Source organism: Podarcis erhardii (genome assembly GCF_964252035.2).
Source record: "Podarcis erhardii genome assembly, chromosome: 9".
Taxonomy (NCBI): domain Eukaryota; kingdom Metazoa; phylum Chordata; class Lepidosauria; order Squamata; family Lacertidae; genus Podarcis; species Podarcis erhardii.
The window spans coordinates 8,102,914-8,126,434 of NC_138512.1; the positions used below are offsets into that span (position 1 = coordinate 8,102,914).

The 23,521-nt window shown below is 43.6% G+C and overlaps 1 protein-coding gene across 3 annotated transcripts in view; it reads right to left on the reverse strand.

The window, feature by feature from the left end:
* Positions 1–23,309, reverse strand: part of TAPT1 (transmembrane anterior posterior transformation 1) — a 63,988-nt gene extending 40,679 nt beyond the window's left edge. For 2 of the 3 annotated variants that reach the window (XM_081876282.1, XM_081876281.1), the window contains exon 1: positions 13,842–14,240. In XM_081876282.1, coding sequence (XP_081732408.1) covers positions 13,842–14,145 — 304 coding nt within the window. In that variant the 5' untranslated portion in view covers positions 14,146–14,240. Of the gene's footprint in view, positions 1–13,841; positions 14,241–23,278 lie in introns of those variants that run through there. The other variant, XM_081876283.1, reaches the window with a different exon arrangement.
* Between the last annotated feature and the right edge of the window lie 212 nt (positions 23,310–23,521).

Sequence of the window (23,521 nt, forward strand, 5' to 3'; positions counted from 1 at the left end):
CAGCAACTGTTGGCTCAGTCCATTATAGACTATTTATTACTCCCTAGCTCAATTTCTGCTGTATGAGCCAAGAGCTATGCTCAGGAAACACAGATCTTGCCATGTCATCTGCCTAGTAAACAAAATCGCCGCTGTTCTCTGAACCTAATTTTTTAAAACAAGATTTAAAGAACAGAACTAACCTTTACAACCAAAAGCCACTGAAGTTCAACTGTGAAATCATTAGGTCAAGCACAAGTCAGGTAACCACAAACATACAAAAAAATATTGGAGTGGGGAATCACCTTCTCTACTGTTAACTCTACAATGGGAACGAAACTCTTATTTGCAGAGAATGAACCTACTATCTGACAAGTAAGGAACTTAAATGCATATCCAAAATCTCTGAATACAGTATAAAGGCTCCAATTTTGGTTAAGTAACTTGTGTATTCTGGAACGTTCACAAAGTACAGCCAGCTTCAAATATTTGCACATGTATATGAACTGCAGCTTTTCCAAACAAAAGAAACAGGTATGTTGCAATAAAAAAGGTTGGCTGCACAAGGGCATTTGTAACAGTCGTTGCATAAAGACAATAAACTGAACCATAACTTGGTGGATTGTAAGCCACAAATGAGATCTCATTTCCTTGAATGAAGCTCTTTATGCAGGAGGAGAAAGAAATGAGATCTCATTATTTCTTGTTTTGATCAAACCTTAGTTTCTTATTACATCTGAACACACAAACTCTGGTTTGAGCTATCCCTTCAAGTCACAATCAAACCATGCTTTGCAATGCAGACTTGAAGCTCCAGAAGAGAGGAGGAAGTGTTTAAGATGATTGCTTATTTGGGATATTCCAGAGAAAGATGGAAGATGTTCATCTGAATGAAGCCTCTACTTGACTGTGACCAAATAATAGGCAACCAACTGACCAGGTCAGCATTACAAGACCACCAAGAATTTACCCTGAAACCAGACAAGATGGGAAATGATGTTGGCAATCAAGCTGGGCTCTCTCTGAGGCTTCCTCTTGTTCTGTTGGACCAAACACAATGTGGGAGTGGTGGGTAGGCCTGGGTGATATATCGCCCAGGAGTTGCATGAGGGGAAGATCTTGATGACAGCTTCACTCGGCGGTATATTGCAGGTGAAACCGCCGTCTTCTGAGTCCCTCTGCTGCCGAGGGAGAAACAAGCTGCAGCCGGGTGCTGGAGGCAGAGGGACTCAAGAGCGGCGACAGCTTCACCAATATACCACTGAGTGAAACCACCATAGTAGTCTGCCCTCATACTGGCAGAGCGAGAAACCAGCTGCTCCGGCAAGGCACGATACAGCTTGTTCCTCCCTCTGCATCTTTAAACTGCTCAGCTGAGGAGCTCATGGCTGCCCTTGCCTCAGCCAAGCAGTTTTACAGAGCCCCCAGCCCGCCCCTGGCTCACACTCCCCAGCTGAGAGAGCCCTGATCTGGCTCCTGTTTGCACGAGAGTGGTATCAGGATCTCAGCTCCTCAGCTGGGGAGGTGTGCGTTCCGTCAAACTTCTCCCTTGCACCCCCCCAAGGGAAAAGGTTAAAGGAGACCCTACCTCGCCTCCAGCTCGTGCGAGGCAGGCTCATGCTCTTGTCTCATCCGCAGCAGCCTTGGCATGGGGTCGGGCAGGCTTAGCCAGGTGGTGTGAGGGCTCTCTGATGCTGCTGCATTGGCAGCCCCGCCTTGTGGACTTCGCCCGGGAGGGTGGGCTGCATCTTTCCTCCAGGGGTGAGCAACCACCCTAAGAGGAAAGCGGCAGCCACAGGTGAAGGTGACACCTGGTCCGTTTTTGGGTAGTGGGAGCCATGTGAGCAAGGTAGCTTGCCCACCACCCACACTGGCAAAGGGAGCCTCAGGAAGGAACCCCAAGGTCCTTTCTGTCCCCCAGCTGAGCAGCAGGCTGGGGCCAGCTGCATTGGCCCCAGCCCATGAGGCTCTGGTGTGAAAGTGCCTCAACTCCCATGGTGAGAGTTGAGGCAGTTTCACCCTGTGCCTCACTGGCTAGGGCCAATGCAACTTGTTTCAACATCGCGGTTTATCCTGGATAAGGTGTCAACCATTAAAATGAGTGTTTTACCAAGAATGCTTTTTATTTCAATCAGCTCCGGTGATTGGCAAAGTGGATTGCTTCTTGAAATGGTAAAAGGATATTTTGATATATATCTTGGCAAGGGAAAAAACCAAGAATAAAATATAAGATACTGATAGATCCCCCCTGCCAGATCTGAGACTTTATTATGAGGCATCCTGCCTATGTTGGTTAAAGGAGTGGTTGTCATTAAAGAATTCACATATTTTAGACTTAGAAGGGCATGACATTAAGTTTGGTTGGCATGCATATCTGTGGTATGAAAAGTTGAAAATACATAGAGGTTTCACAAATCATATTATTGGAGGGGGGAATGATTATAAGTATAAAAATTTGTTGGAATGGAAAACACCACTTTGGCTCTCGCCTTTAGAAGCCATAGAGGTGTATAGGAAGGAAAACTGGGCAACTTAAAGAAGCTTAATAACAGAGGAGGGTGGCAAGTTTAAGTTTAAAAAGTTTGAAGAATTACCAGGAATGTTAACAACTTGGTTACAATATCACCATTCAAATGAAGTGTTTAAAATGGATTAAAAGCTGGGTTTTGTGACTCAAAACCTCTCAGTTAGAGAGATACCTGCTAAATAGTAGTATTAAAGTGATGTCAAAAATCCTTTGTTTTCCATTCTAATAGCATCTTCTACAAGTGAAATCTTCAATGATACATTGGGACATTGACATAGCACATAATATAGAAATGTCGGTGTGGAAGCGATTATGGAATGTAGATTTAAAATTTACTGCATGTTATGGGCTAAAGGAAATTTATTTGAAAATGATTTATAGATGGTTTAACTTGGAAATGTAGTAAAAGTATTATAAATAAAAGCAACTGCAGAAAGAGGGAAAGTGGAGATTGAAATAAGATATTGGAATTTGATTGTTGAAAATGTTTTCTTTTCTTTCGTTGGTTTGCTGTAAAATGGAAAATTATAAATAAACTTTTTTTAAAAAAACATTGTGGTTTATCGCCAAACCACAATGTTTGGCTGGTGATAAATCACAATGTTGAAAATCCAACATCGCCCACCCTACTGTGGGGGAGGTCTCTACTAAAAAAAAGAAAAAAGGTGTTTGCTCTTTTCTATTAATTAGAGATTTCCCTTTAAATCTATTTGGAAGCTGCGGCTCATGCAGAACATCATGGCACTGTTGACAGCTAACAAGGAGACGCATGCACATGTTTAACTAGTCTTCAGCCACTGCCCTGGTCACCAGTCAGTTTCTGGGTCAAATTCAACATGTTGCTTTAAACTTTAAAGACCTGGGTGGTGTGGAGGTGTCAGATAGCACCTCTATGTTAGCCTGTCAAGATGAAGGTCCTGCTCAAGTTATCATTAAGGGAAATTAAGACATCAACAGGGTCAAGCCCTTCTTAGGAGTAGCCTTAAAAATTCAAAACAAGCAAACACGAGAAGTTGTCATTTGATATTGGTCATTCACAAAGCTGTGCAAGGCCCATCTACCTAAATACAACTCTGGCAAATAAAAGCTGGTCTAATTTTTTTTGCCTGGTGGACATTTAGAAGTCAAATGACATAACTATATTTTCAAATAACTCTGCAACTAAAATGACTGTAGCACTATTCTATCAAGGTTGTCCATGGTTTTTGTCTTTTGCTACTGCTGAAGAAATTAATAAATAATACATTTTTTAAACAAAGAAGTGTGCTTAAAGATATTTTTTAAAAATATTAACGAATCTAAGAAAAGATCTGTAGGATCAGACCTTAGCCCTACCTAGCCGAACATCTTGTTCCCCACAGTAGCAAGCCAAATGCTCCTGGGAAGCTGGACACAAGGAAAAAAAGGTTGTTTCCCCCCAGCAACTGATATTCAGAGACCTCCAGTCCTTGAAGTAGTATATAGCCATCATAACTAGTAGCCTCAACCTCCATGAATTTCTCTATTTCCCCTGGCTATCACTACATCTTCTGGTAGAAAATTCCACAGTTTAACTCTGCACCATGTGAAGACGTATTTCCTTTTGTCTGTCTGAATCTCAAAAAAAAAAAAAAAAAAAAATCAGTTTCACGGGATGGCACTAGGTTCTAGTATTAAGACAGTAAGAAAAACATAACTAGTCACTCATTTCATACCATTCATAATTTTATAAACCTCTATCTCTAACTAGGATTTAGTGCAGGGTCACCTCACCACTCGCCAGTTCCATGATAAATTGTTCTAGGCTTGGAACTGTCATTTATGATATCTAGAAATTTATTTATCTTGACTGAGAAATGCATTTACTCAGTATATATGAAGGAGACTAAAGCCACAGATTACTATCATGCTTTCCCTTTTGGAAGCCAATATCGACCGGAACATTTTGGTAAAGGTAAAGGGACCCCTGACCATTAGGTCCAGTCGCAGACGACTCTGGGGTTGCGGTGCTCATCTCGCTTTTTTGGCCGAGGGAGCCAGCGTACAGCTTCCGGGTCATGTGGCCAGCATGACTAAGCCGCTTCTGGCAGACCAGAGCAGCACACGGAAACGCCGTTTACCTTCCCGCCGGAGTGGTACCTATTTATCTACTTGCACTTTGACGTGCTTTCGAATGGCTAGGTTGGCAGGAGCAGGGACCGAACAATGGGAGCTCACCCCGTTGCGGGGATTAGAACAGCCAACCTTCTGATAGGCAAGTCCTAGGCTCTGTGGGGGCAATAATTTGTTTCCAGTACTAAATTACTTTTTGGACCCCATATTGCCACTCACAGCAATTCTGTATAGGAGTCGGTCCTATCTGAAATATCGCCTCCGGTATGCTTTTCCTATACAGTTTGTATGCAAAGATCACAATTATGCTCACTACAGGCAACCCCCCCCCCCATTTATGTGGGGGTTACATTCCGAGGCACTGTGCATGCTAGTGAAATCACGTATATTTGAAACACCATTGGAAAAACCTGCAAACACCCCATTCCGCCCCTTCCCTGTCACTTCTGGGTTTGGCATGAAGCACGTATGCATAGTTGCACACATACTGAACACAGGCAGAGACATAGGGAAAGTGTTCTAATGGCAATTTATCTCTAGCTCCCTGTCATTTCCCCCCTATAATGTACACATTAGTTGTTCCAATACTTCTGGTACTCTAATGATTGTGATCCCATTTTCCTGGGACTGTTTTCCAACTGGACAAGGACAACAACAGTTGTGATGGAGATAAATGGCCAGTTTATGCCACATGTATTTTTAGTTGCCAGCATCATCTTTTTAGGCACCCAGGAAAACAGGTGTCTGGGGGTTTTCCAGCCCTGTTCAAAGCCATTTTAATGGGAAGTGCATTAAAGTGGCAACGCCTTTGGACTTACTGCTTTTGTGACCACAGGCAGTCAGAATATGTGTATTAAAGTATGTTAAAATGCATTAATAAAGTTACTTTTCCTATCAGAACTCAAATTTCTACAGCTTAAGAGCATAACAGGGCCTATCCAAATGTTGTCATTTTAAGAATACACCCAAGATATGAGTACTTGAAAACGTAACAGGTTAACGTCATTTTAAGAATACACCCAAGATATGAGTACTTGAAAATGTAACAGGTTAACATTATAAACAGATGTATTGTAGATTCATAGATTGTAGACCATGAATTGCAGACCACAAGGGTCATGTACTCCAACCCCCTGCAATTCAGGAATCTTTTGCCCAATATGGGGCTTGCTCAAACCCATAATTCTGAGATTAAGAATCTCATGCTCTACCGACTGAGCTATCTCAACAGTTTGAAAATATACGTAGTATTATAGGTACCCTTATCAGAGAGCAGGGATGGCTGCAACTTCCTTTTGAGGGTACACCTGGTGGCAAACCCAGACCTGCTGTTGTGTAATGTGTAAAGAAAGCAATTTCTTCTTCCAAAGCCAAGAACTGAACTTCCCTTATTTTATTAATTTGAATTAAACATTCTCCTTACTGAAAGTCTGTTATCATTTCCAAACTTTTAGACTGCCCAAAATATATTTTGTTGCAAAGCCGCAATCTGATAGCAATGAAAGAAAGATAATCAGTAACAGAGCATTCTAAACAAGGAAGCCTTATATACTGGATAGCTCAGTTGGTTAGAGTGTGGTCCTGACAATGCAGGTTCGATCCCAGTAATTGCAGATTGCAGGTTCGATCCTAGTAAGGGACAGGTGCATATTCTTGCATTGCAAGGTGTTGGACTAGATCAGAGCTTTCCAAACTTTTCATGTTGGTAACACGCTTTTTAGACATGCATCATTTCATGACACAGTAATTCAATTTTACTAGCAAGCCAGAGGTTAAACTAACCCCTTTCCAGCCCCAGGAGGAGCGTGGGGCGTGTTTACATGGCACACCTACACACTGCAGCTGACACACAAATGTGTTGCAACATACATTTTGGAAAACTCTAGACTAGATGACCCTTGGGGTCCCATCCAACTCTATGATTCTATGAGAACATAGAATCATAAAAAATATAACCTCTTAATAACATTTCTTTGAATTGAAATAAAGCTGCAGTCCTAAACTCAGTTATCTGGAAGTAAGCCCCTGTGAATTAAATAGGACTGAATTCTGAGTGGAATTTTTAGGCTTGTAATTCTCTGTAAAATTAACAGGTGTAAAACGCAAAGAACACAGTGGGGCTTACCGTATTTTTCCATGTATAAGACGCCCCCATGTATAAGACACCCTCTATTTTGGGGGACTCCAAATTAAGAAAACATCCCTCAGCACTACCCATGTATAAGATGAGCTCCAATTTCAAACCTAATTTTTTGGTAAAAAAAAACCTAGTCTTATACACACAAAAATACGGTACTTCCAAAGAAATATGCTGATGATTTTACAGTGGATCACTAGCCTGCAAGGATTATATGAGAATTATCTGAGATACTAATGTGTTTAAAAACTCAAAAGTAGAATTTGCAGAATTGCAAAATGGTTTCTATATTTTATTCAAAGCTGTGCAAATAAGTGTTTAGCATATCCTGAAAATCAACTGAGTTGTATCCCAACTCAGGGTAGCATACATGGACACTAAGCAACATTAAATCATGGATATGAGAATCTACAATATAGATCAAGCTATAATTGTCAGCTTCCCCAACCCCTTGGTGCCATAACTACACTCACAACCATGTTACAACCATAATCCTCCTACTACTGCAATGCGCTCTATGTGGGGCTACCTTTGAAGGTGACCCGGAAACTACAACTAATCCAGAATGCAGCAGCTAGACTGGTGACTGGGAGCGGCCGCCGAGACCATATAACACCGGTCTTGAAAGACCTACACTGGCTCCCAGTACGTTTCCGAGCACAATTCAAAGTGTTGGTGCTGACCTTTAAAGCCCTAAATGGCCTCGGTCCAGTATATCTGAAGGAGCGTCTCCTCCCCCATCGTTCTGCCCGGACACTGAGGTCCAGCTCCGAGGGCCTTCTGGCGGTTCCCTCACTGCGAGAGGTTAAGTTACAGGGAACCAGGCAGAGGGCCTTCTCGGTAGTGGCGCCCGCCCTGTGGAATGCACTCCCACCAGATGTCAAAGCGATAAACAACTACCTGACATTCAGAAGACATCTGAAGGCAGCCCTGTTCAGGGAAGTTTTTAATATGTGACATTTTAGTGTATTTTCATCTCTGTTGGAAGCCGCCCAGAGTGGCTGGGGAAACCCAGCCAGATGGGCGGGGTACAAATAATAATAAATAATAATAATTATTATTATTATTATTATTATTATTATTATTATTATTATTATTATTTTCTATCTTTGACTAGAAGTGGCACACCTCTCAATACAGGCTTCAATGAGCCAATGCGTCTGGCTGTTAACCAGCAGGTTGGTGTTTTGAGAGCCTACCCAGGGATGGCTGTGGGCAGTATTGCAGGGGGTTGGACTAGATGACCCTCGGGATCCCTTCCAACTCTACAATTCTGTGATTCTATGTTCACTTTCACCACACTTTCCAATTTTATGAAATCACAGTTTGTCAGTTCAGATAGCAAACTGGTATGATCAAACCAGTAAGCACCCTACTTTTATTAACTGAAGTGCTCAAGGGGAGGAAGTGGCAAACTAAGCAAACTAGTAAAAGATAGAAGGATGTAAAGCACGTCTGTTAATTATTCCAGTAACAATTTGCTTTGCTGACCACTAAGTTCTTATTAACAGGCTTCCAAGATTACCTTCAACAAAGCTAATAAAAACCATTTTGCCATCAGATACACCTTGTATATTTATTTTAATGACGTTTGATACCATTAATCATTCGCCTGAACCAGTTTTGTGCAATGGGCACTGTTGACACTGTTTTGTAGTGGTTCCAGTCCTATCCCTGGGGTCAGTTTCAAATGACGGAATTGGATTATTATCTCAACCCCGTGTAAGCAGTGTTAGAAACTGGGATCGAAAAGCTCTTCGTCACATGGTTCCTGGTTCCTTGGCAGAAAACAGAATGGCTAGTCAGCTCCCCCCCCCCAAATGCAGCAGCACTTTCTATTTATTTATTTTACAAAATTCATGAATACACAATTCACATCAGTGACACATTGTTAATAGCAATTATTGGACACCACAAATATAAATGGGGCTCAGCCCCTGCAGTTTTGGCCAAAACAATAGTCATTTGAAAAAATTATATTTACGAATACCAGCATGTACCGTATTTTTCGCCCCATAGGGCGCACCTAGTTTTTTTTTGGGGGGGGGGGAAATAAAGAAACAATTTTTTATTCCCCCCCCCAGGCGCGGGGCTGGGGAAGCCTGAGCTTCCCCCGACCTCAGCCCCCAGAACAGGCTGCTATCCGCAGGGATGCAGGCAGCTCTCCACAAGCCTTGGGAGCCCGTGGGAGTTCCCGCTGGGCTCCCACGGCTTGTGCAGAGCTGCGTGAAGCCTGAAGCCTGGGGCACACTGAGCTCAGCGCACCCCAGGTTTTGGGATGCAGGCAGCTCTCTGCAAGCCGTGGGAGCCCAGCGGGAACTCCCACGGGCTCCCAAGGCTTGCGGATAGCTTCCTGAAGCCTGGAGAGCGAGAGGGGTCGGTGCGCAACGACCCCTCTCGCTCTCCAGGTTTCAGCAAAAGCCTGCATTCGCCCCATAGGACGCACACACATTTCCCCTTCATTTTTGGAGGGGGAAAAGTGCATCCTATAGGGCGAAAAATACGGTATATAATTTTTTAATGTGTTTCTGTTATGTAAAGTATTGTGCTAGATTCGTGAAGGGGCTGGGACACCTCAATGTTCAGAGACCCCGCCGTGCAATGTCAGGACATCACACAGCATTGTGTGTGGGTGCCCTCAATCTTCTGACTGTGTGTGGGTGCCTCTGATGTAAAACCATTGGAGCTGTCATTAGGAGATTTGGGGAGAAGTGTAATCAGTACATTAATGCAGTCAACTTTACTTCTCTGTAATATTTGACTCAGAAGAGGCCACATTAGCCCTGAACCAGTGCCTGGACTCTGTGATGGGCTGGAAGAAGGCCAACAAACTGACACTAAATTCCAACAAGACAGAAGCACTGCGGTTGGGTAGGTCACAAGTCCATAAAATTGGTCATTTGTCTGCTGGGGTTGCACTCCCCATGAAGGAGCACATTCCTAGTCTGGGGGTTGGAGCCATCTCTGATGACTTCATGATCTATGGGTTTCTTTACCAGCTCTTTCCATTTCTAGGCCAGGACAGCCTGAGAACTGCCGCCCATGTACTGGTCCTCCAGAATCATCGAATTGTAGAGTTGGAAGGGATCTTGAGGATCATGTAGTCCAACCTTGTGCAATGCAGTATTATATAGCTGTCCCACATGGGGATCAAACCTGTGACCTTGGTGTTATCAGCATCATGTTCTAACCATCTGAACTATCGAGTGGTCACCAATGGATTACTATCATGCGTTGTACGTGAGTCTGCCCTTGAGGTTGACCTGGAAAAGCTGCAGCTAGTGTAGAATGAGGCAGCTCAACTGCTCAGAGGGGCAGAATTCTGCTGTTGAAAGAAGAAGAAGAGGAGGAGTTTGGATTTGATATCCCGCTTTATCACTACCCGAAGGAGTCTCAAAGCGGCTAACATTCTCCTTTCCCTTCCTCCCCCACAACAAACACTCTGTGAGGTGAGTGGGACTGAGAGACTTCAGAGAAGTGTGACTGGCCCAAGGTCACCCAGCAGCTGCATGTGGAGGAGCGGAGACGCGAACCTGGTCCACCAGATTATGGCTCTTAACCACTACACCACACTGCACCAATTGCAGTGGCTGCTAATTAGCTACTGGGCCAAGTTCAAGATACACAAAGCCCTATAAAGATTGGGGCCAGGGTTCCGAAAAGATAATCAAATCCTTTACATGCCCAACCAATCATTGCACACTGCAGGAGAAGGAATCCTGTTCACAACATCTTACCAGGAGAGCTATTTGACAGCATGTTGAAATTGAGCCTTTATTATGACAGCAGCTACCTTTCAGAACTCCTTCCTGTTATGCCTGAGACAGTTGACATCTCTGTGATCTCTCTGATGTCTGTTGAAGACTTTCCTCTTTCAGTAAGCCCTTTTAGTGGAGATTCCACCTCCCCACTCCACCCCGTCCCAATTAGTACCTGTACTGAATGGAAATGGTCTTTAGATATGTAAATGTTTTCATATATGTAAATGTTTTATACATTTGTTGTATTGTGAAATTCCTTTGAGATGCTTTACAGTGATTCACAGATGAAATAAATAATGTAAGAGCTCCCTGTTATTATAAATCTTAAATCAATGTTCATCGTAATGATAGACCTTAAAAGGTGACATGTCATGCTAGATTACAGTTGAGTAACATTAACAAGCCAGGACAAACATTGAGTTCACACTCTCCACCCTTCTCGCCTTCTCCTGTATAGTCAGGGATAAGAGTCCGTATGTTTAAATCATGGTATGCAGTTTCATTCGTACCCAGTGTTTGAAACCCCCATTATTCCAGGAGCATTTTGCGACAGAGAATTTCATTAGTACAAGCAGTTTCTGAGCTCTGGCAGCTTAACACCCCTATCCACCCCGCTTATACAACAGGTAGTTATCAGTGTCCCTGTATTTAACCTGTGCAAAGAAGACATTGCAGCTGTTGCTGCATATTGATTGGTGCTTTCGGCTAATATGGGGAAAATATTATTATGTAACATAATGATGGGTTATGTGGTGCTATTGACAGGGACACTGTAAGGATAGGTACTGGTCTTGCTACTTTTAATTTTTGTTTCTGCAGCTACTTTTGTGCTGCTGACATAGATGCAATCCTTCAGAAACATTTCCAGTAGTAATATGGCCATCTTTTACAGACCACAGGATATCCCACTAAGCACTTTTTTCTATTTTATAATAATAATAATTTTATTATTTGTACCCCACCCCTCCAACCAGGCCATCCCAAGTCAAGCCAATTTGCCAGTGAGGTTACACATTAGTACAGTTTCATCCACATGAAGAGCCGCAGACTTCTGTGACATAATGCCCTAGTCCAGAATGTTATAGAATCTGCGAGTGTCATGAAGAGGAAAAACCATTGCAGCTTTGAGCAAAAAACTAAACTTAATTTTTACATAATCTAATCAGCTCCAATTCCAATAAAGAAATGTATGAGGTTTGCATGTGTTACAAAATTAGTTTCCTATCTGTCCATATTTCATGGGCACCAGAGGTGCTATTATCTATATAGAACAGATGCCTGCAATTTTAACACTATTTGTTTCCTCACGTAGCAAACTATTTCTAGCACCTCCTCATTTTTTCCTTTTTTGAACACAGTTTTTTGGGGAATGATATGATAAAATTATGCCCGTTTCCATTTGAACAATACTTATAATTCTGGAATAAAGCATACTATCTATTTGACATCTAGCAGCTTTGTTGTATAATTGTTCTATCACCTACTGCTGATAGTAATTATTCAGACAGCCCAAATAGTTCTTCTGCTCTTGAGTTCATTTTCCTGACAATTAACCCTAATTTAAATCTGAAATATAGACTTTTAAAATCTCTAAATCGTGTCTCCTGAACCAGAAATGGAGAATGGCAGTGTACCCAACAACTTCTAAGGTGTACTCTAGTAGTAAATATGACTTCTGACACAATTTAAAATTAAACAGGACAAACCTCAGTTTTAAACTCTGCACTCAATTCTCTGTGTGTGCATTGACACTTTCCATCCTATAAATCAAGACACTAGAATTGTGAGTTAACAAAACCCACCTATACTGTCACATCCAATGCTATTATCTCCACTCCGGAGCGGAAAAAAACAATTTTACACAGATGAGTAGTTATATATGTTCAAGCAATAACCTCTTTCCACACCTAGATACTGCATCAATACATTCTGATGAGCTGCAGAATCTCTAAGCATTTTTTCCCCAAACCTCAGTGCCTAAAATTAGATTCCCAAAAATAACTTACTGCCTTTGCCGACATGCCTAATAAACTTCAGCGACTAACTATGTATCAGAACTGGTGCGCACCAAGAGCCTGACTTAGCAAGAGAAATGTGGAGTAGTACACAAGCTTCACCTTAGGTGCTTGTAAAACTAAATTCCTCCAAACTTTTGACAGCACCGAATCTCAAACTTGGAAAAGGCAAGAACAGCAGAGCCAATCAGAGAGCAGTTGGCAAGGCTGTCATGAGAGAGAGAGAGAGAGAGAGAAATCCTCTTAAGTACTTGACTTCAGAGGAACTCTTGTACTGTCTTCCAGAGTAGAACTGCCAGATTCACTTCTTGGTGCACAAAACACGCATGCTGCAGGAATGCTACTTCTACTTCTACAACCTCCTTGCCACCTTTTGATTTAAAAGAGCAGCAACACTTGGCTGAGAGAGGACAACTTTCAGCTTTGATTTCTGCTCGCTCACTCACTTCCTCCTGCCCCCCTGCTCCAAATGCTGTCTGCCAAAAGTCACTCGCCACCCAAATCTCTCCATGCTCCTGAATGCACTCAGCCCTTCATTCCTAGGGAGGAAAAAAAATCACACCACTGGGGCTTATGCTTTAATAATAATAATAATAATAATAAGATTTTATTATTTATACCCCGCCCATCTGGCTGGGTTTCCCCCACCACTCTGGGCGGCTTCCAACAAAATGCTAAAATACAATAACCTATTAAACATGTTACAGATAGGTAGCCGTGTTGGTCTGCCATAGTCAAAACAAAATAAAAAAATTCCTGCACAAAGAAGTGTATCTGAAGAAGTGTGCATGCACACGAAAGCTCATACCAAGAACTAACTTAGTTGGTCTTTAAGGTGCTACTGGAAGGAATTTTTTTATTTTGTTTTGACTATTAAACATGAAAAGCTTCCCTAAGCAGGGCTGCCTTCAGATGTCTTCTAAAAGTTTGGTAGTTATTTTTCTCTTTGACATCTGGTGGGAGGGCCGCCTGGGAGGTCTTGCCCTGGCACCCTGCGCAAGACCCACCTCGCCACCTGGGAACAACCACGAACCCCCCCCCCCCCCCGACTAAGTGCAAGGTGCATTTATTTCCCTCGGTGCCGCCAAGACATTCCCGGAGAGAAACAGGCGCCGTAACCCGAGCAGCCCCTTTTCGCTCCCACCTCTTGGGGAAATCTAAATTTGACAACCGAGAAAGCGGCATGGGCTCGCGTGAGAAGCAGCAGCAGCAGCAGCAGCACTCTGCACGTGCCCAGAGGCACTCGGCTGTTCTTTCCCAGCCCTCTGCACATGCTCGCGGGCGCGCCTGCCTGTCCTTCCAGCCCCCTCCCCCGCTCGCCCCCGCCTCACCTGAGGCCCCGCCGCGCTTCTGCTGCCGGCGGGGGTCGCTCTCGTAGAAGCCGAGCGTCTCGGCGGCGCGCTGCTGCTGCTGCTGCCCGGGGCCGGGCGACGGCGGGCTGGAGGCGGGCGGCGCGGAGCGAGCCGGGGACGGCTGAGGGGAGCGGCACTCGCCGCCCGTGAAGCTGCTCCGCCGCTGCTGCTGCTGCTGCCCGGAGCCCGGCTGGAGCAGGGAGAGCTCCGGGGGGCCGCCGCCGCCCCCCCGCCGCCCGCCTTCCCCGCTCCCGGCGGAGGCGGCATCGGCGACGCCCGCCATCTTCACGCGAGCGGCAGCCACAAACTCCGCTCCGCGCGGCGGCGGCGGCGGCTGCTGCTGCTGAGGGAAGCCTCCGCTGGCCCGCCGGAGCACGTCATCGCCGCGCGACAAGGAGCGCACCAGACGGGCCCACCTCTCCAGTGCGCGCGAGCGGCGAGCGGTCCTGGCGGCCATCTTGACGGAGGCAGGAGGGGCGTTGCCATAGCAACCGCCCTCGCGCGGCCTGCTGCTTCTCCTGCTTCTCCTCCTCCTCCTCTCGCCCAGCCCGAAGCCTCACAGCGACGACGCGGAGGGACGGCGGGCGGGAGCGAAAAGGAAGCGGGGCCAGCCTCCTCTGGCAGAGTTTCAGCCCGAATAACAACACACACACACACACACACTGTGGAAAATAAAAATAAAAATAAAACAATCGCCCGACGTGCTCGTATTATATCGTTCGGCAGCCGCTTTAAACTCGTGCAAATGGAGGCGCGTTTAGCTGAGAGCCCCAAAGCCACGAGGACTTTATTCCCTAAACGGAAAATAAGCTGGGGAAGTTTCTTCTTCTTCCCCACCCGGCTACTCCTGCGCTTCTCCGGTGGGGCTGCTGCCTGGGAACTTCCCTCTTTAGGATGGGGCTGCGCGCAAAAAAAGCTCAGGTTTCCCTTCTGGGATGCGCAGCTCGGGGCGCCCCCTGCAAATCCCACCTGAGCAGCTGCAGAGGACAAAGCTGTAAAAGTTTGCTTCGTTTTGTTTAAGAGAGCATTGAAGGAAGCAGGAATGTAGGGGCTTGCATTTGAAGTTTTATTTGTTTTATTTTTCCCACCCTCGCGTTTCTGATAGCGCACAACTGCCTGCTCCAAGAATAAACACTCCTTGCTCTCAGCTAGTAAAGCTTAAAACTACAATCCTATAAAGGGCCCTATTAATACACTGGGATTTGTTTCCAAGTAAGCAAGCAGAGGCTAGGAATGTAATTTTCTTCTAGATTTCTGGAAATGAGAGGTGAAAAACCATTCTCATACGTCTTTAGCCATGGATGTAGCCAGGAACCTTAATTTGCTATATATTTTTATTTATTTTTATCGATTTGGCTAAACCTATGTCTTAGATCAGTGCTTTCGTTTAAACTTATTCTCTATTAATCCTATCTCCTTTTTCTTTCCCTGCTCATAGGGGCCTCCTCTTTTTCATCTCTGCACCACCATGGACCAAACATTAACTCCTCATCTCTATTTCTCTCTGCACTTCCATTTCTTAAGCTATGCCCTCTTTTAGAGACAGGTTTCCCTGCACTCCTCCTGAGCAGAAGCTCTGCAGGATCAGACCGTAGGTGGCAGACACACCATTTCTTCCAAAGCATTGTGAGAACTGTTGTTTCCCACTTGGAGATCTACAATTCCCACCACCCCATAACAAGCAACATTTCCTGGGAATCTCCAGGGGCGGGAATAATTTGCTTTAAAAGTAGGGTGGTTGGTAGCCAAATGTCTCTGCAATAATTCTCTCTCTGGTGATGGCCCCGGTGTGCAGTGGCATAATACTGGCTTGGAATACAATACTTTTTTATATAGATCTGACAGTTAAAGTGGTAGATTCTACTAAGCTGCTTAATAGATCCATCATTCATGGATTTGTCCACCCCGCTTTGTAAACTAACTAGAGATGGGCAACAAATTCAATTTATTTTTCATTTAAAGGTGAATCTAATAAATGTGCGCTTTCCATAACAGTATGCGAACTGGAACACAGCTAAACTTGGAAAGTTGCACTTATTTGAATTTTGCGGTGCAGGTTTCTAACCAATGCTTGCAAAAATACATACATTAGGGGAATGTGTGCATAAAAAGAAATGTATTTGTGAAAATAACAGATAAAGTGCATTATATTAGGGAAATCTGCTTGCATGAATGTGTGCATTGTTCAAAACTGTTAAGCTGTGTTTTATGAGGATCGTTTTTTAAAGTGCGCATGGCTGAAGAAATGTGGAAAACGGAATTTAAGACTGGGAACATAAGAAACGGAGAGAACCAAAAGTGACAGTTCTAGCAGTGACCATCCCCACCTCATGTGACAGTAAAGTCCTTTCATTAATTATGTGTTGTGTGCAAAGTAGTACTTCCTTTTGTCTGTCCTAAATCCTGATTATACTGCCAATCAGGTGTAGCGTGGGACTGTGATTTCTAGTATTCTCTCTATCCACTTTTCCCACACCCATGGATCATTTTATAAACTTCTGTACGTCATCTTCATTATCATCATACCCCTCACAACCCCAGTCACCTTTTTATCCTAAATAAAATGCTTTTGCCTTTTGTTATATACCAAGGGTGCTCCCAAACCCTTCTTATTCTGCTTGCAGCTTTTCAGCAGCTTTTCTAATGCTACCATATCCTTTTTGAGATTTAACAGCTAAGACCTACACCATCTGGCTGCATCACAATATTTGCAGTTTTAGCTGCAGTCCTTTCCCTAATAATTTCTAACATGAAATTTGTCTTATTCACTGCTCCAGCAGAGTAAGCCAATGCTTTCAGTAAATTATGCAACATCTACTTTAATTTCTATAGCCCAATCAGGCCCCATCTGTGAATGTGGAAACACTTTTCCATGAATCTCATTATGTCATCTTGTTATCCATTCACCCAGTTTGGGGAGTTCCTTTTGGAGCTCTTCAGCCTGATTGGAGTCTTCTGCACAGTTTGTTGACCTTGATTCCAGAGAAGGAATGAATAAGTCCTTTACCATCTCTTTCTCTCTGCATTTTCTCTTTTCTCTACACAACAGGTCACAGTTACCCACTACCGTATTTTTCGCTCTATAACACGCACCAGACCATAACACACACATAGTTTTTAGAGGAGGAAAACAAGAAAAAAAATATTCTAAATGAAATAGTGGATATATGATTTTTGTGGTTCATGCTGTGGCCACAGACATGTGATCTGACAGTGAGTTTGGAGTAGCCCCATGCAAAAATCCTGAGGATCCATGTGGATCCATGCTTTGTAACCACGGAGGAGGGAAGGAAGGGGAACCATGGATCCTCTGCTCATGACTGCAGCAGATCCCCCCCCCCCGCCACCCGCAGGCATTCGCTCCATAACACGCACAGACATTTCCCCTTACTTTCTAGGAGGAAAAAAGTGAGTGTTATGGTGCAAAAAATACGGTATTTTTCTTTCTGCCATTCTCTTTACAGTGTTCTATTTGCTCCACCACCACACCTCACTTTATTTATCCTCCTATAGCAACTCACACTAAGGGAGTCAGATTTGTGGGAGGGGAGTTTGTGCAATACAGCTGGTTGCAACAAGCTGGATAAATTGGCATCAACTTTATAGCATGCCTCTGACTACAGAGAAGAGGAGCAATAGAGAACATACTGTTTGTTGTTGTTTTTTTACTACTACTACTACTACTACTACTACAGTGGTACCTTGGGTTACATAAGCTTCAGGTTACATACGCTTCAGGTTACAGACTCCGCTAACCCAGAAATAGTGCTTCAGGTTAAGAACTTTGCTTCAGGATGAGAACAGAAATTATGCTCCGGCGGTGCGGCAGCACGGCGGGAGGCCCCATTAGCTAAAGTGATGTTTCAGGTTAAGAACAGTTTCAGGTTAAGAATGGATCTCCGGAACGAATTAAGTACTTAACCCGAGGTATTACTGTATTTGCTTTTTTAAAGCATTCAGTTTAAAAGTTTTCAGTCAAAAAGGATTCCCATAGTGCCTTACAGAATGATGAAAAACAAGACAGTCTTTTCTCCCAGGTTTACAATCTATAAGAGGGAAAAGGCACCCATTTTAAAATTCAAAGTTATTTATATAGCATCAACAGTGTGCAAGGTGTTTTGTACAAGAGGACAGAAAAGTTTCCAAGTTGTAACTTAACTCCCTTCCGTATATTCCCCGGTCATCTTGATAGTGCTTCTTTACAACACTGATAGTATATGTAACAATGAATTTCTTATTTAGACCATTCTTACTATAGGCTTTGGTGACTAGAAATGTTCCAGTGCAGCCACCATATTTTCCTTCAGGGCTTCGTTACATTGCCTCCATATTAGGATAGCAAACATGGTGTCCTTCAGAAGTGTTTAAGAGCACTGCCTCCAATTTAGTAGCAACTCCCACCATTTATTTCTATAGAAGAATATTGCTGAAACATTGCAGCAAGTGGAACACGGAGAATGCACGTGCAGAGCAGAGAGATTTAGGGGTGATTTTGCAATGTGTTTGGGGACATGCGACATTCTTGTGAAACTGAAGAGATGGCTATCTCTCTAGGCTTCTGCACAGGTTGATCAAGAAAAGAGATTGCTTAATGGGCGCTGTTGGTCAAGTAACGTTCCTGGAACAACATGGCACGCAAGTTGCACGCCTCCTGTTACGGTGACAGTTGAGACCTGCTTGCAAGTTGGGAAAAGTCAAAGCTCAGGTTGCAGAGAGAGCTTCCTGACCGTCTAAGGTAGGGCAGTTCAAAATGCAGCTCTCAGGGCCTTTTGGGGGGCAACCCTCAGCAGCATTTGACGCCCCCACCTGCAGCCCTCACACTGCCTTCCCAAAGCCAGGAAAACAAGGAGCTGGGCTTCGGGAAGGAGGTGTGAGGGCTCTGACAGGATCCTGGAATCCTCCAACCTCTTCCCAAAACCTAGTTAGCACTTCCCCAGCTTTGGGGAGAAGGACCCTGCCCGAGCCCTGTGCCTCCATCCCAAAGCCCAGCACCTCACTTTTCTGGCTTTGGGAAGGAAGCATGGGGTGTGTGTCAAATTTTGGCCTGCTTCCGTATCCCCCCCACCCACCCAACAAGGCAACGTGAAGCCTGTGGCTTCTGTGTCGAAGTACTCTTGCGGCCCACTTGGGATGAAAAGTTGGGCCACCCTGGTCTAGAGCAATATGGGGAAACCACAAGGCTGTGTTGCTACTGTGTGGGAGGGAGCAGGTCCTATTTTAAAAGCTACCAACCCCAGCCTCCTTTGTTCTACACCCCCATTTTAAATAAATTGAGACCTTCCTACAGAAGCGGAGAGCATTTTTCAGCATCAGCACTGCATTACTCCATGGGCAACTTACTGAGGACCATAGGCCACCAGTGTGCAGGTCTGGAGAAAAAAATGGGCAGAGCAATTGATATGGGTTTTACCTTTGCACAGAAGGCTAAATTCTAACCACACAAATGTCAAGAGATTATACATATATACATGCATCTCTCCCTCCCTCATCCAAACAAGCAAGGCAATGTATAGCTAGGTGTTCAAGAACGCATTCCAGAAATACAAAAGCACTTGAGGAAAACATGGAGCACACACAGTGAGACCAGACGGAGAGGCCATGAGGGCTTAATGTACATCGCCTCGCAGGGAAACATCCTTCAGATGAGTGGAGAACATGAAACACTGATGTCCATGGTGGAATCTTGTTTCCTTGGACACAACTGTTAGTTTACTTGAGCTAAGGTAAAGAAATTAGCAGCGCTCCTAGTAGAAATTCAACCCTTACTCCCAGCCCCTAAAAGATGAAAGAAAGCCTGCACAACATTGGACCATCATCCACAAATACACAACTGCAAGCAATCCATTTAGCATACGGGACCTCCTCTCCTGGTATGTCCCACGGAGGACCTTACGGCCTTCAAACAAAAACATCTTGGAGGTCCCGGGCCACTGGGAGGTTAGGCTGGCCTCAACCAGAGCCAGGGCTTTTTCGGCTGTGGCCCCGATCTGGTGGAACGCTCTGTCACAAGAGACTAGGGCCCTGCGGGACTTGACATCTTTCTGCAGGGCCTGCAAGACAGAGCTGTTCCACCAGGCCTTTGGCCAAGGAACAGTCTGACTCCTTTGGAGATCCTCGTAGAACTCTGGCTCAGTGGTTGCCATTAATTTGATTTTGAATTGATTTTAGAATGCTGTGTTACTTTTATTGTTGTTAGCCTCTCTGAGCCCAGCTTCGGCTGGGGAGGGCGGGATATAAATAAATTATTATTATTATTATTATTATTATTATTATTATTATTATGTAGCTTGGTGTTAAGTGGAAGAGCATCCTGGAAAATAGTGGGTGGGTTTTAATTTAGAATGGGGAAGTAGGTTGAGTATTGTAAAAAGACTTTGGAACTTGATGTGTGGCAACTCTACAAACCCATCAGCATACCCATATTCGAGAGTTTCATTTACTCTGGTTTAAAGAACTCAATTTCAGTTGATTCAGCATCTTATCCAGAAACAGCCATTGTGGCTGATTCTCCTGAATGGGAAATCAACTCTGTGGAGATTACATCTGGAATGCACTCTTTGCCTCGGAATAAAATGAAAGCAACGAAGCATAAAATGTTTCCATGTGGGTGTATAAATTTGTAGGGAAAACACTGCCACGAATACAATGGATGGTACAGTGGTACCTCGCAAGACGAATGCCTTGTAAGACGAAAAACTTGCAAGACGAAGGAGTTTTTCGTTTTTTGAGTTGCTTCGCAAGACGAATTTCCCTATGGGCTTGCTTCGCAAGACGAAAACGTCTTGCAAGTTTGTTTCCTTTTTCTTAAAACCGTTAATACCCAGGGTGCATTCAGGGGGTGCAGTTGCGACTTGACTTCGAGGAGCAACTCATAGCACGCGGTGTGTAGTCTTTTTTGAGGTTTTTGAAGACTTTGGTGATTTTTGAAGCTTTTCCAAAATCCGTGCTTCGCAGACGAAAAATTCACAAGATGAAAAAACTCGCAGAACGAATTAAGGTGCTACTGGAAGGATTTTTTTTATTTTGTTAGAACGAATTAATTTCGTCTTGCGAGGTACCACTGTATTTAGTAGTACTTATCTTAATTACAGTTTGCCATGATCCATTCTAGACCCCAGGTTTTAAGTCTATATAGTCCATTTACACTTATGCTCTGGGATAGCTCAGTCAGTAGAGCATGAGCTCAGAATCATGGATTCAAGCCCCACATTGGGGGAAAGATTCATGCCTCGCAGGGGGTTGAGCTAGCTGACCCTTATGCTCCCTTTTAATTCTATGATTCTATTCTATGAAAAGCAGCCAAAGCTCTAAAGTGCCCTTTTACAATCAACAAATACCAGAGCTATTTCTAACACTTTTGAAAGTAACTTAGAGGAAAGCATTTGCTTCGCAGCAATGAATAAGCAGATGTTTTGAAATGATTACCGTGGCTACGTAAGCAGGCTAACGTTGAGCAAGACATGTGCGTAATTATATATGGAATGCATTTTTCACGTCGGGTCTCTGGCCAGAAGAAGGAAGTGGAGAGGCCTGTTTTAAAAGTCTGTTGACTTTTAAAAAACCGGCAAAGGGCAACCCCAGTGTATGGCTAAGAAGGGTGAAAACAAAACACAGAATGAGTCACTCTGGGAACTGCTCCCAAAAAAAGAGGCACACTCAAAAAAAGATGGGAATGCCAGGGAAGTCATTCTGTACTCGTCTGATCTGATCTCATCATTTTCAGGCCCAAATTCAAGGTGCACACATTGCCACCTTCCCTACAGACCATCGCTGGTGCTAAGGTCAGCAGAAGCCCTCTGGGTAGCTTCAGCACCCTCAGAGGACTTTTATTGTGACTGTTATTTGTTTTGGACTAATAACAAAACCCTAAGGTGTTATCTGAACCTCGACTCATCCCCCTTTCTGCCTTGACATTATCTCCTCCTCTTCATCCTATTGCTTTATTAGTATTTGTGTTGGTGCAAAGAGAGACAGAAAGGATGCCAAGAGCCAAGTTTGGGGCTTTTAAACTCAAACGTATTTTGACCTGCATGAGAGAACCCCAGCAAAGATTTAAAATCACAAAACATGCAGCAAAGCATGGTAATATAGGTTAGTAGACCTTTAAAACGTGTCCCTCCAAGTGAATTCAAAAATGTTATATAATAATAATAATAATAATAATAATAATAATAATAATAATAATAATTTATTTATACCCCACCCCATCTGGCTGAGTTTCCCCAGCCACTCTGCGCAGCTCCCAATCAAGTGTTAAAAACAATACAACGTTAAATATTAAAAACTTCCCTGAACAGGGCTGCCTTCAGATGTCTTTTAAAGATAGGATAGCTGTTTATTTCCTTCACATCTGAAGGGAGGGTGTTCCCTTAAATGTTTCTGTCCAAAGTTCCCTTAAAAGTTTCTTTCAAAAGTTTCCATCTTCCCCCCGGCATAGGAAAAGACCACACATTTGGTAAGTTAAAAACTGGTTTACTTACAAACTCTTCAAAGATCAGATTCATGAGCTTTTCCATACATCAGCCAGAAAAATTGCACAGGCAGTAAAACTTAGCTGAATTACAAAGTTGTGCAAGCTCCTGAATTATTGGTTAAGGAACTCAAAAATGGCTACTGAGAACCATGTAGCTGAGTTAAAACCCTTTTCATGCTGAGCTTTATAGGTAGACTGGGGCGGGGATAATAATAGGCTTGATTACCTATTTCCTCCCAAGGTAAAGAAACTAACATAACTAAGCCTGGCAGGACAGCTTACTCTATAGTATTAACCCCTTCATGCATTAGACTTCAGCATGTTGGTTATGTGAGGCTGGTTATCCCATACCTTGTGCATTCATTATAACTGCAAATTAGATACGATGTGGAAAATTCATTGTCATAGTTCCTGATATTATTAGCATTGAATAAGGCTTTGGGTTTTTTTTCACCCATTCCCCATGCTTTTTTCTTCACTTTAAATCCTGCTCTGAAGCAAGTGCTTCAATAAAAGTAAGATGGGGAAAATAGCCCTCCTTCGCTACAAATCATCCCTTCTTTTGCTTTACTTTGTTTTTAAGAAAAAAGGGCGAGAGATCTCCCTCCCTCTTTCCCTTCATGTCTTGTTTGTCCCTTTTCTCTAACAGGGATCTCAGAACAAATACTACACGCTGTTCCTTTCTTATTTAAAGTGAAACAAGATGGATGGAGTTATCTGGAAACACACCAAGCCCGGTATTTCCTAATAAAAGAGCAGAGAGAAACATTTGGTTAATTTAATAAAAGAGCTCCAATTAGTATTCACTGAAAAAGTTTGTAAATGGATGAGCTACTTATTGCACTATGTCTGTAATCCATAGAGTTCTATGCCAGGTCACAGCAGGGGTTCATGAGAAATAAATTAATTGAATTAAAGTCTCCCGTGAGCCCAAAGCACTCACTTAACACAGGAAACATCTGTCGAAGTGGACTGTACTCTACAGAAGCTTATGCCGTAATAAAAGCGTGAGTTTTTGAGGTGCCACAGGACTTTTAGAGGTTTTGTTGCAGGAGAGTAACACAGCTGCCCTTCTGGAAAATGGAAACAAATTGCTTTGGCCTTGCCCTTTGCAACAAGTTTCTAAAGAGAACGGATCCTTTGTCCCCGACTCAGAGATGTAGCAGAATTACAGTACTTGTGTTCA